General features: G+C 40.4%; 1 protein-coding gene across 1 annotated transcript in view; it reads left to right on the top strand.

Moving 5' to 3' along the window:
- Window positions 1-14,189, top strand: part of LOC142791888 (uncharacterized) — a 205,010-nt gene that overhangs the window by 66,987 nt on the left and 123,834 nt on the right. Inside the window, exon 3 of the mRNA XM_075885564.1 lies at window positions 7,176-7,478. Coding sequence (XP_075741679.1) covers window positions 7,176-7,478 — 303 coding nt within the window. The remainder of the gene's footprint in view (window positions 1-7,175; window positions 7,479-14,189) is intronic.

Here is a 14,189-nt window from a genome sequence, read left to right as displayed (position 1 = left end):
ATTGGGCTGGCATGCAGTAGACCTGGGTTCAACCCCCACTGTGTCATTGGTGCAAAATATTTTTTTTTCTTTCTAATTTCGCACGATGTGGTTACGCACACTGGCGGTGGCGGCGGCGGACAACAACAGCGCATGACCTGAAAAGTTATCGCTGTAAAATATTTCTTGTCGGAAAAAACAAGTTTTTCAACTCGGATCTCCTCATAAGCTCGCATGATCAGGTGGAAAACAAACTGACTTTATTGGCATATATAATGTTCAAGCAAAATGCTAGAGACCTGTATGCTTGGATTTAGGTGCATGTTAAAGAGTCCCATTGGTCAAAATTTTTCAAGTGCTCCACTGCCAGGTCTCTCATGATCATATCATAATTTTGGAACGTAGAACTCCAATAGTCATTGCTACCATTGCAATTATGACATAGGTGGTGACCTTCTAATTGAAGTAAGCACCAGATAATGCATTTACTACTTATACAACTTGACCCACATGTGGACACTGTTCAAAGGAAGCTCTAAGACACTTGGAAAGGAATGTATATTATTGGGTGAAGATTGCAATGTATTCAATTAGTATATGTCATCGATTACCTTATCAGGAATGCTTGTAATCACATTTATGTTTTTATCAATGGTACATGAACAGTACTCTGAGTATTAAAAATGTAAAAGACACCTTCTGTAAAGCTTTTTTTTTTCTGTTTTAGCTTAAAAAAAAACTTTTTCACATTCCTCATTTCTAACTGATTACCTCTTGAAAATGAGAGAAGAAACTTAATCGGTATGTCACTCGGCCCTTAAAAAAAACAAGAAAATGTAGAAGATTTAGGAGTAGGAAACCCTTGTCTCACGTGCTCCTTAGCTCCTAAATAGCTCTTGCTCATTGACTTCAACAATTCGTTATTGACATGAATTGTTCACTGATGTCAACAATAATTGGCAAAGTGCATTATGACTGCTGGGACCTTGTCCTCGGGAACCTTGCTCTCCATCGCCTCAGGACCAGGCTCCTGGAGGACAATCAAGACAGCAGTCTGCAACATTCTCTTGAGAGGATGCCAGCACGTCGGTGAGATCAGCACCAGCTCGGCAGAGGTCTTGCGAGCCTTAGACGAAGGGCCCATAACTATCACATCTGCACCGCATAGACCATTTTACGAATGGCTAATGGTGCCACTATACTGGGCTGTTAACCTTGCTGTTTAATACTTACTTCAAGAACCAAAAGAACAACACTGCAGTGGGTGCACATGCATGAAAACGGTCGGGTTCGTGCATTCAGTATTCCATGACATTGCAAATTCGCATCGCAGTATACAGAAATTGTAGACATGAAATGCTTTTAAAGAACAGGCTTGGTGCATGTCACAGTATTCGGGGTGCTCACCCTTGGGCCCACTGACAGTCTAACTTGAGAAGTCTTTTCCAGGCATAATTCATCAATGGCAGGGTGTTATTCTTTCTGTGTAGATTTCAGATGACCAAAGCGCGGTGTTGTAGTGGTTGTGATGCGTGACTGCTGGTTGTGGGATGGAGTTTTGACTGTGGCGACCGCACTGCGGCCAAGACCGCGGCCAGGATCGTGAAAATCAGGGCCAGCGCTCTGAAATTGACTCCTTGACTACAATTAACCCTCAAAGGGTTAGTTGTACTCAAGCAAGTTTTTGTTGCACAGATATCAATGCTGTTCTAAGATAATTTAGTCAACACATTAGGGACTTGTGTGGCTATGGTAAATGTGGTGTGTCATGTGGTAGATTCACTTTTGTCTTCTCAATTCTTGGATGTTTCGTTGTTGTTACTTCTGGAGTGGTGTCACATTTTATGTTTATCAGTCATCTTTTTGAACGATTTCTCACTGCTTCTTTGCCTTCAAGAGACACTATAGAAGAAAGCATTTTTTTTAGGAAATAATAAAGTACAATTTCATAATCTCAAAAACACCAGTCTTACCACGACACGACACTTAGTTGTCTAAAGAACGCGTGAAAAAAAATGCAGGTGGACACATCCCTTTAAGATTCCCGCACCAAACGCCATGACGTCATAAATTTTGAAGGTGTACCATGTAGCTTCTAATTGATAAAAAGAAGTACGTTGTCATCTGTGAGTGCCATAGATCTAGCATATGAAGTTCCAGAAACAATTAAAGCCAATGTCAATAAAGCGAAAAATAAATTGTGAAATTTTTTTATGTCAAGTGCGGAGATTTCGGTGTGAAGTTTAAAAACTAAACCATAGCCTTGATTTTCTCTGGTAATAATGAACTTACGATATTGAAATATATGGCACTAGAGTTCTTAGCATGCAGATTGTCAATCTAACCGAAGTCATTGTTTCTATTTAGTGGGCCTTGATCGAAGACTCTCCTTATGGTCAGTAATTTAATCGGAGCCTTGCTTTAATCAGAGGAATTTTTAATACACAACATTCTTTGGCAAGTACTCCTGTAATTTTGGTGGTAATGTCTGTCATGCAAAAAGCATGACACGTTTCTTATAGGAACACATGTAGCTCTGCAGAAACTAACTTTGGTTGAGGCGGGTCTACTTGCATTTGGAAGGAAAGCAACTATGTTCTTGAGGTGACGGATAATGGGCAACATATGGACCTGCTTGTTAAAAAAAAGCATCAGTGTTCACGGAAATGTGTTTAATTGAGCACTTTCTGCTCCAAACCAATTATCGCAACTCAATGCTGTGACATCCCAAATATTTCCCGCAGAAGTGCTGGCTGCACAAATTAATTATAGCCAATGACTATTCACTGGCACTAAGCTAGACAGTCAAAGCCTCACTCAGCTTCTTATCTCAACGGACACATGTGAACACTGACACTAGGTTTCGTTGCATATATCCAGTACAGCGGCATTAAGTAGTGGCCTACCATGCAAGATGGCAACCAAGGCAGTGAATGCATATCAATTCCCTCAAGTGTTATCATGCACCTACCTGAAGCAAGAAAACATCTCCGCATAATCAAAATGGTGCCACATACGGAATTATAAGCTTTGTATACTACTTGCTCGGTTTCTCCCAAAGGGTATGCAGTCACTATGACCTCGACATTTTGCGTAACACATTACATCAGCGAATATGCTAGCTTAGAGGTGGGCTTTGCCTCCAGTAAATAAGACTTTATGTCTTCATGACTGGTTTGTGAAACTCTACCGATGTGAAAGCTATAGCAAATGGCAGATAGAGGGAGAAAAATTGCCTTGTGCCTTCAACAGCACTGCATCGGGCTCATGGTGTCATTCTAGTGTTAAGTGCCTGATGGTGCTAATAGGGGTACACCTACTTTCCGGTTAATAATGTTGATGCCTTCTGAAGTTCTATCTGACAATATCATGTTCAAAATTCAAATTCAGTTCAAAACTGTATTTGACATACCAGCAATATTTGTTGGCGTGGGGTTGGCCTGGGTACTTTGCTTGCAGTTCTGTTCATTGTTGGTAATATTTTGTCCCTCTCTTTTTCTCTCTCTCCCTAGGTGCATGTCATCAGATATTGAGGGACTGCTGTCACAGGTGGACAGCGAACATTACATCTGAATGATAATCTGAACATCACAGGATCGAAATGCCACCCGCGGTTAAAAGTTCCACAATGAAATAGTTGCCGAATTGTTTGGTCAGAAATACCGTGGTATGTTTCATTTGTTAAGGACTATTCCTTCATTTGTAAATCTAGTGATTTTATTAGTGATCCTTTGTGAACGATTTGATGTCTCTTCATATTATGTTCATGTTCTTATTGCCTCTGTGTTATGTATGTGCAAGCTTTCAAGGAACTTTTTTCGATCACTGTTTATTATTGTGCTTGAACCTTCTCATTGCCCTTTTGCATTAAAGGACTGCTTAAATTCAGCTTTTAACCATTCATCGCTTGATCAGTTATATTTTATTGTACTTTAAAAATTGCTGTGTTTTTCAAGCATGTTATGCATCCTTACTATTTGAATTCCCGTAAAAAAAAAAAAAAACAGGACTGCACAGCTTTGCACAAAGTATGGTGACGCTGTAGGGCAAACCAGTTTAATTTTAATTACTATGTGGATTAGATCATACCATTTTATTATGCTTAATGTTGAAAAAAAAAGATTAAGAAAAGGGCCTGATAGTATCATGCATAATTGCCAGCAGATGAACTTTAAACTTTCATCACTATTTGTCATTATAAAGGCTCTGTCATCCATCTATGTTTATTGACTTCGTAATTGCTCACAACTGTGGCTTTGACTATACTGCTATTGTTCTTACCAATGTTTTTTTTTTCCTATTTGAGGTTTATGCGCACATATTATAGAACTTAGAAATTTTATTTTGAGAATTTTTATTTAAGAATGTTTAAGAAGCACTAGCAAGAGATGTTCTTGCTAATGCTCAAACATATCATAATTTTTATGCACGTATAAACACAGAGGTATGCTCACATATACTTGCGCACACATTACAAGTGCCCGAAAAGAGCCATGAAAACGTCGGGACACTTGCAAGCTGGAAAAGTCAATTTCAACAGAAACGCTCTTGTACATTCAGGATTTTCAGAATTCAAGCATTTATTGTACTCGTGTGGAGCTGTATTTTGAAGCACAAATTGAAATTTATTTCAGCCAGTGTCTAGAGTAAAATTCATTTAGTGCTTGCACTAAATATGCATTAGGCAACAGCACTATGGGTCGTAAGTTGTGCTTGCTACTCACACTTTATGTCTCTCAAGCGCATAGACAAGCGTGTTCTTGTCAAAAGAAGCGAATAAGTAGTACACTGAAACCATGATACTATAACGAACCCGGATATACCGTAACATCGGTTAATCATGAAGTAAATGTAAAATAGTCTTGCAATAGCTTTGTCTTAACATTATACCTTTATAACAAATATTCAAATATAACGAACTTATTTTTCATGTAAAGTGCAACTTTGTTATAAGGAAATTTGATTGTAGTAGCAGACAATTCACTTAAGTTACCTATAATCAGTGGCACCACTTTTCAAATAAAAAAAGTTCAGCGCTCGGCAATTGAAAGATGACTTTGATGGATGTGGGTGCTGGTGGCGAGGTGAATGATGAAAGTGAAGGCTTGTGATGCACATTTACTGCATCCAATAAACAGTCGTTCAGTTTGTGGTTCTTGGTTGCACCGGCACAGTGACACAATCCTTCATGATGTGTGTTCGCCAGCTCTACCTGCGTCACGCTGTGCGGCATGGCAGTCGCACTGTCTTGAAGCCACGGTGCCTAGCACTGTGCCGGCGCTGCTAAGAACTGGTGACTGAATGGTCATCTACTGGATGCACTCAACGTGTATTGCGAACACTCTCACCATCGCCATCAGCCATCCAACAGCTATGCATTCCAAGTATTGCATTTCAATCAACCGACAATATTCTTGCTTGTTTACGATCGATTAAAATAGGATGCAGCTTGTGTGCATACGGTTGTAGCACCAATAACTATCTTAAAGGAACATTAAAGTACGAGACGATATTTTGCGTATTTCTAAAGTACAATATCACAATCTTGAATACACCACTCTTTTGGGAGATGTTGCTTGGTAAGTAAGAAAATGTGCGAAAAGCAAATGCAGGTGGAGACACCACTTTGAGATTCCTGCACCTAACACCGTTATGTCAGGTATTTGAAAGGCATCTAGTGAGTCCTATGTAGGATATAATCGATAAAACTAAGTACATTGTCATCTGTGGGTGCCATAGACATTGCATACGAAGTTTCAGATGATTTTATTCAACCAATGTCGCGAAAATACAAAAAAGGCATTTTGAAATTTCCAACATCGTGCGCGGAGATTAGGAGCGAAATTTTAAAACAAAACTTAACCTTGAGTTTCTCCTCTAGTAACAAACTTATGATAGTGAAACATATGGCATTATAGTTCTTAGTTGTGGTTTGTCAATGTAATCCAAGTCATTGTTTCTCTTTAGTGTCCCCTTAATTGGAGGCTTGCCCAATAGAGTGCCTTTTTTGGTAGTGCACTGGCAATGTTAGATGTCTCACAGTTCTGCCAAGATGACCTTCTCTTTTATTATTTTCCCACCGTACCATACACTTATGTGAATGCCACTAAACTGAATGAAAATGTTTGCTTAGGTCAGCAATGCTAGCCTCTGCAATAAGGACTCTGTACATATGTTAAACAAGAATAATATAGAAGTATTGTATGTGTTAGGCACCGAATTGATATGCATATGTTCCTTCTCTTCAGTTTATATTAAACGCATAACTGTGAAAGGAAAAAATATTGTCATTGAAACATTACTGCACACATAGGCTATCATACTTTAGGTTAGGTTAGATTAGACTGAAATGATGCAATGCAATAACGTTACTTAATAATTTTACTAGCTTTGCAATTTTTTACAATTTGAATGACGTGTTCTTTACAAATATTTATACATGCATCAGAATTCCAATTGTTAAGTAAACACTTCTTGAAAATATTGCGAATCCTTTCATGGATGTGCATTGTCAAGCTGTAATTGACAGAGATGAGAACATTAGGCCATCTAAGAATGTATGTCAGGATTATAGGCTTTCCTTTCACTTGTATAGCACGTAAACATATCAGCCCCTGTGTGCATTGGTTAACTAACCAGCAACCATTATTGGCCATACACTTTGTGAGAGTTATTTGAATTTAAATGCAGGAATTCATGAATTTACTGTCATGAGCCACATACCTGTTCTTTCATAGTATTGCCTTGCCAACCAGCCCTCAGATTGCTTGGTGTGCAAATTTATTTTCATGGTAATAATTCAGCTGTACGTTTCACTCACCTGGTTCTTAGCCATCTCTTATGTGTTTATCTAGCAAATCTGAAGGGGTGACCACTATGCATTTTTCAAAGTTGTCCTTGAAACCTTCTCAATTGATTAGTGTTAATCAGTATTAATCTCATATCATACCTTCTGTATTTCATAATACAGCCACAACGGCCTCATTTTGATCAGAGAGAAATACAAAAACTCTTGATAACATGGTTTTATATAGTCATCAGAGAATGAGTTGGTCTTAAGCTAATCGCTCCTTTCATGTTAAACTGCACGACTCGTATAAAGTACCACATAGCACCACATGGCTTAAGTTCACATTATAACAGCATAACATAAAAAGCAAAGTATTTCAATGACTGGTCTGGTTTCGTTTGTGCAGCATTGGGACCTTCCAGCAATCCAGCAGCTGCAGATGGTGAAGATCCCCATCCAGGAAAAGGCTACCAGTGTCAGTTCTGTGACTATACGACGTTAAAGTTGTCACATCTGGAGACACACATCAGGGTTCACACAGGCGAACGGCCCTATAAGTGCAACCAGTGCCCTATGAGCTTCTCAGTAAAGTGTTCATTAACAAAACACCTGCTCATTCATGCAGGCGTGAAGTCCTATAAATGCCACATGTGTCCTCGGAGCTTCGCGGCAAGGCAAACATTAACGGAACACCTTCGCACTCACACGGGTGAGCGGCCATTTAAGTGCCACATATGCCCGCGGAGCTTCACGGTAAAGTGCTCACTAACCGACCATTTGCGAATTCATACGGGCGAGCGTCCGTACGAATGCAGTGAATGCCACCGGAGCTTCTCTGCAAGGCGTTCATTAACAGAACACATGCGCACCCACACGGGCGAGCGGCCGTTCAAGTGCGACTATTGTTCCCAGAGCTTCTCAGCAAAACAAACGTTAACGGAACACGTGCGGATTCATACAGGTGAGCGGCCATATAAATGTGACACATGCCCCCAGAGCTTCTCTAAACGGTCCACTTTGAAGGATCATCTGCGCACCCACACGGGCGAGCGACCATATAAATGCCCTCAATGCACAGAGAAATTCGTGCATAACTCCAGCCTCAGAAGACACATGCATCAGCATGAACGTGAGCATGCAAGTGCACCTTCATTAGACACCCAAGTGGAACATGTGGAGAAGAACAAGTGAGGACAAAGAATTGGGAATATAAAGGGCAAAGTATGACTGGACAAAAGCAATGAGCATTGCCATGCAGGGGAGGGAGTAGTCGATCACACACACGACATTAGAGTGCGTGTGTCAGTGCGATGTTTAGTCACATCACTCACGCCATGGTATCGCCATGGTAAGGAAAGGACAATGGTTAACCTGAGAAGATGTTCAGAGGGCTTCCCTGTGGTTGGGAACAGGAATGAGGGTGCATTAAGGCAAAGGACTTGCAAAAACGAATGAACTGAATGGTCTATATGGCTTGGTCAATGCGGATATTTTGAGCGCCATGTACGGTCAGCAAAATTTCACCGGAACTCTTATCTCAGTGACAACTAGTGCTCTAGCATGTACACATCATAAGAATTGTGTAGTTAGTTCTTTGCAAATTTTCACATTGTGCACTGACAAATGCAAGTATCGAGACTGTCATGGTCTTTATCTTGTGGCTACTGCCTTGATTATACTTCTCTTTATTGGTCATTATGGACCTAGAAGCAGTTCACTGTTTGTCTTTGGTTATAATTAGCATACTACAAATTTCATTTTGTGGTTTCATAATTAACGAATACACTCTTTAAGAGCACATTGAAACACTGTGAATAACTTCATGTGTAGTTGTGTTCTGTCTGTCTCTTCAAACAAAAGTTGGCGAGGTAATAAAAAATTTAGCCAATTATGTGATAAAAATGCTGGAATATTACATTGCTTCTCCTGCATTGGTGTAACTGGTGCACTCTGTACGGCTGTTGGCAAATTATGGAAGGTAGTCTTTTTACTCCAAGCTCATTTTTGTTGCCTCTATGCTCTATATGTGTAAATTATTTTTGAAGACCTTTTTAAATGCAAGGCATTTCTTCGCCAATTAAAGGCACATAGAGCATTTTTGTCTACGTATTAATCTTTCTATCTAGCCGATTACATCTGGGTACCATCGCGGTCGCCTCATGAACTAGGTATACACCTAAATTGATATGGGAGGGTAAGAGGGTTTGCTGAGTATAAGTATCTAGACGTGACGTGAATAAATTGAGAATCCAGTCACATACGTCATTGATTCCTTCTCTGCAGACACATGTGGCACATATCCGCATACCACAGACCACAGTATGTGCCCCAGATGATTGGTAGTTCATACCTACCCAGGAATAGCAAGGATGGACATTAGTAATTTACACATGAGAGCATTAAGAAAACCAACATCGGCAGCTTTGACACGAAAAAGGCTAAGAATAAAGAATTATGATTCCAGAAGAAATTGAACCTAAGCATTCTGCATTCAAATCAGGTGTTCTACCACAAAGCTATGCGAGTTCTTGAAACTGCTTTTGAAAAGGACCCTTTGCAGGTGTAATGTCAGTGCAGCATCAGTTGTGGCTGCATTGCAGGCTATCTAGTTCTATAACGAACCAGTAAACATTACATTTATGCTCCTATGATACAGGCAGTATATCACAATAGTGTTAGTTGTAGTTCCAGTAATGGTTGTATTTTAACACCAGTAAATAATAAACATTACATTTGTATTTCTATGATTCAGCAAGCTATATTCAAGCATTCCTTGACCCCTCATCAATACACAAATAAAACTTAAAATGATAATCACATCATTTCACTGCAAAGTGCATTTCATTTCCATAATACTAAAACGTCATTGCTCTAACGTGAGTACTGACATTAAGTCAGGGTATATGTTACCCGTGAAAATGCCAGTGCATTTGACATTCCTTTTTAAGCATATTTAATTTACTAACTTTGCAAGCAACAAAGCTGGGTGAGAAAATTGTAGATTGGTTTGAAAAACTTTTAATTAGACAGTTTCTAACTTTCTACCTACTAAGTATTAGTGTTTTTCTGCTTACTACAGCCAACGAAATACAAAAATACCACGTGGCATGCCCGCTTGCATACAGTATTGCAGTGCTCCGTAGCGGTTCGCGTGAAGACGACCATACCATTAGGCCATGTGTGCTGCCTCAATGACACCTGTTTTCCTTGCGGCAACACAAGCAATAACCTCTGCGTCTGCTCATCGCTGTCATGAAACTCCGTTAGGGAAGCATATCGTTCCTATGCGGCACATTTTGGAGCCCTGCAATCACGGTGCTTAAGTAGGCATGTCACGGAGTCCTTTGTATTTAATGGGCATCTGTAGTAAGCAGAAAAAACACCATTCATTAACAGATATTGTGGGAGACTGTCTAATTGGACATTTTAATAACTGATCTACAGTTTTCTTTCGTAGAACTTTTGGCTAGCTTTGTAGCTTCAGAACTTACTTGCTCCAAGCAGTAGTAAGCAAAATGTATTCGGTGGCGTCCTTATACAATGCGTCATGTACTCTGTAACTCTGGCTAAAGATAGCTGGGGCACCCTGTATATACTCTCCTTATATTGTATATACACTTTCTTTTGTGCCTCTTATGTAATAGTTGTCTAGTCTCTTTCATGTGCCTTTATTGTAAAGGATCTTTGATGTAGTCTAGCTGTCTATAACAGCCTTGTATTCTGTAGTTCTTTCGGAAAATAAAAATGATTTGATTTGATTAGTTGGTTTATATTTGAGAGCTTCCTGTTTATTGTGTAGAACTGTCTTGGTGTTTCACAAGTTTAGTTTAAAGGTATGCCAAACAAACATATAAAAAGTAAATGACGAAAGCACAAACATTGCTCTCGGAAGAGGCAACTGTCTGGGAAAACAGTGTTCATTTCAGATATTTTATAACTTTAGACTTGTTGGATGTATCGTCGGAAGATTGCCAGCGCGTGGCGGCTGCTCGCCAGTGCGTGCGAAGCAGGGCATTGACGGCCATCACATCGAGTTCCTCCCCTTTGTCCACCTCTCCTTTTATCCCATTACCCTAAATTATGCGAAGGCCCTGAAGTGTCTTCCAAGAGGGAGCATTGTTTGCTGCCAGTGCTGTTTGTGCTGGTTTTAGGGATCGTAGGAGAACAAAATGAGAGACGCAAGGGACAACTGCCATGGTTGGCAGATCCGTTTTGTACGGGTCGAACGTCACCTCTTCTAGTGCACTAAATACAGTTAAATCTGGCCATAACGAAGTCTGTAAAATAGGCAGTTTACTTCATTATATCCAAATCTTGTTAAAATGAAATTCGACTTTTGAAGCGAAGTAACAATGAAAGGCAACTTTTCTTTTTTTTGCACAGAAAGTGCCTGATCGTAGAATGTTTGTGCAAGACAGCAGCACAAGTAAATGATTTCAACGTGAAAAATAAATTTTCTTGATTATCAGATTCAGCGACTGCGACTCTGCGGTACGGTGTAGACCTATAATAGTGGCCAAACATCACATGTGACACTGATAAATGAGCACCCAATGTGCTTGCTATGTCAAACCACCTAGTCTAATTTGTCGCTGTGGCTTGTCACGTTCCAAAACGTTGGGCCATGTTTCCCAGTGGGTAGCAACAATGAAGATATGTTCAACAAACTGATCGAATGGCCTGCTTTCTTCCTCCCCAATGAATGTGCAACATTGAAAACCATCGCATGTCATGGAATAAAAAATTCAAGGACACCTTATAAATTCATTCTAAAGTGTGTTCGGCGAAAGCCATTCAACTAACTTTGCCTTACCTTACCCTTTTTTTTTTCAGCGTGACACTCTCAGGGGCAACATTTATAGATGCTTTTCTATAAACGTTGCTCAGGGAAATGCGCATAGACTTTTGCCAAGCACGTTAGGCACAGTGACGCGATGCTACCGTAATGCGAGTGCTGTATAGTCCACTGCAAGACACGACTGATGCCACCAACATTCACTGGTGCGGCCACGTGATTGCCGAGAAAGTGTGAGCGGAAGAGGCTATAGCTGGCACCGTGCTAGAGCACAGACAGAGGGACATCAATATGAGGCACAAGGCTTTTGCCTTACAGAAAGTTGCAGTCTGAAATCCTATGAAAGCTGGGTGACGACCCAAACGCAGTGCTTGGTTCTGTTGATGATGAAAACAGTCCTCCTGTGATAACAATGCATCACGCTCGCTTATGTCCGAAGAATTGAGCAACACCAACAGTACGGCAACACAGTTCTCAATTTGTGGTATTCGTTGGTTCAACTACAGACTCATAAGTTGGATGTGCCTCATTTTCTTACTAGTATAGATATCGCTTGCAGGTATATTCTCATTGGTGATGTGCATGTGCAGAGGGTGTAAGGGCACTTGCCCGTACCCAAACCTCACCAGTGCTCCCTCCTCGCACCTCGATGCAACACCGGTTTGTGCCCTTCAAAAGGAAACCCTGCCGACTCGCCCATGGTCGGCAGCAATAATTTCCTGAATAATCACTAAATAAAAGAAAGTGGAGCGCATAGGGTTTACTCACTTCAGTGCTGTTGTCAATATGTCAATCATAATGCCAATCATAATTGTTACTTTATGCGTGATGGTATCGGCAACATCATATCAGGCACTGACATAGGGCACCCACAGATGACTGAGAACACAGATGACTGAGCTGTAGGCAGTATGCAGTCAACGTCATTCATGAGGAGCACTAGCGGCAGCGCTGCCATGTTAAAGGTCTATGCTCTTGCCGCACACGCAAAGAACTCTCTGCACATGCTGTGTCCAAGATGCGTATGGCAACTTGAATATAGAGACCTCCGGAAGACCACAAGAATGCACAGACGGCATGGCATGTACAAATAGATCTTCAAGATGGCGCAGTGATGGTATTGTTAGTTTGCTAAATGTGTTGCCACTTTGCGTAACAGACTATATGCTGGGTATACGGTAGAATAGTGGTTACACCATTTTCACCAAAACTGCTTCAGAAAATTGTGCTCCCTTGCTTCATCGGACGCTCTTCGTCTGGTGGCTGCTCTTCCTTTACAGCATCAGTGAAACTGGATCCGTTACATTGAAATAACAGATAGACACACCTAGATATATTTGGGCATCAATAGCGTTATCTGAAAAAGAATTGGCGTTTTTAAATTCGGCACGTGAGGGTCCAATGTGAGCACGTAGTTTCTTGCAGTCTTTTTTGACTTTTTGGTTTTGTGTGTTTTTGTTCTTTGGTTTCTGCTTGAGCAAGTAATCTTATCGTCTTTTTTGTAACATATATATGTGCGTCGTCCTAGTACTAATGAATTAGTTGAAATTCTGCGCCCCCCTCGTCTCTTGTGTTGTCGGAAGATTTTGAGCTGAGAAGCTTAATTACGCCCCTTCAGTTTCTCTGGACAACCGTCACCATTGGTGCAAACAAAAGTGGTGATTTTTTTTTTTTTTTGCACTGGTCACTTTTCATTCCCGGGCCCATGAATGGATGAAAATAACTGTACTGAAAGTCTGGCGATGTTTAACAAGCCGGCCTCAGGTCTCCCAACAGGGAACTTTGAAGCCTTGCTTCACCGCCAACTCTCAACTCTCAAGCCCGCTGGACTGCTCACTCTTGTGTCTTGAAGTTGGAGCTGCACAGCACATCAAACCACTTCAGTGCAAGAGCATTGCTCTAGATGCCTGACATAATTTGCTAAAGAAGCGCCTCTATTTAACCCTTCATTCATCACTTATTGTCCTAGAAGCTCGCTTTATATGGCACATCAACAGCTTTTTCCCCATATATATATATATATATATATATATATATATATATATATATATATATATATATATATATATATATATATATATATATATATATATATATATATATATATATATATATATATTTGCCCCCTCTTGATAAACCGACCTGTCAAACTGCATTTTCCACTGCCCAACTACTGCTAAATAATCAAAGCTCTTACCCTCCCCCATTTATTTCTATGAATACCAACGTGGTGATGGAAGCATACCATTGTACCACCCCAGTCCTAGTTGTGTATGAACACCTGATGCAACTGGATAAGCACTGAAGGAAGAGTACACTCTAATGAAGGGAGAAAACAGCATTGACCATAGATGTATCTATCGAGGGGGCTAGCCCTCCCACTAAGGAAAGATAGGAGGATGGAGCCCCATCACTTTCCACGGTGGTCTTTATCCCCTGCACACTAAAAAACCATAAACTCAGTCAAAGTTTTACTTTTACACAGCAATCACTGAATTATACAAGAAAAATATGTCCTGCGCTTTTGCTGTTGAAATTGTCTTATATGTGTCTCACAACCACGCGCTGCTTTTCTCTGCAATGCATAGTGCCTATGCGACACTGTCGCGCTTTGCAGTGCAGCAG

This window comes from Rhipicephalus microplus, chromosome 2 (genome assembly GCF_043290135.1).
Source record: "Rhipicephalus microplus isolate Deutch F79 chromosome 2, USDA_Rmic, whole genome shotgun sequence".
Taxonomy (NCBI): Eukaryota; Metazoa; Arthropoda; class Arachnida; order Ixodida; family Ixodidae; genus Rhipicephalus; species Rhipicephalus microplus.
The sequence above is the reverse complement of the archived record's forward strand: the minus strand, read 5'-3'. Positions and strand labels throughout refer to the sequence as shown.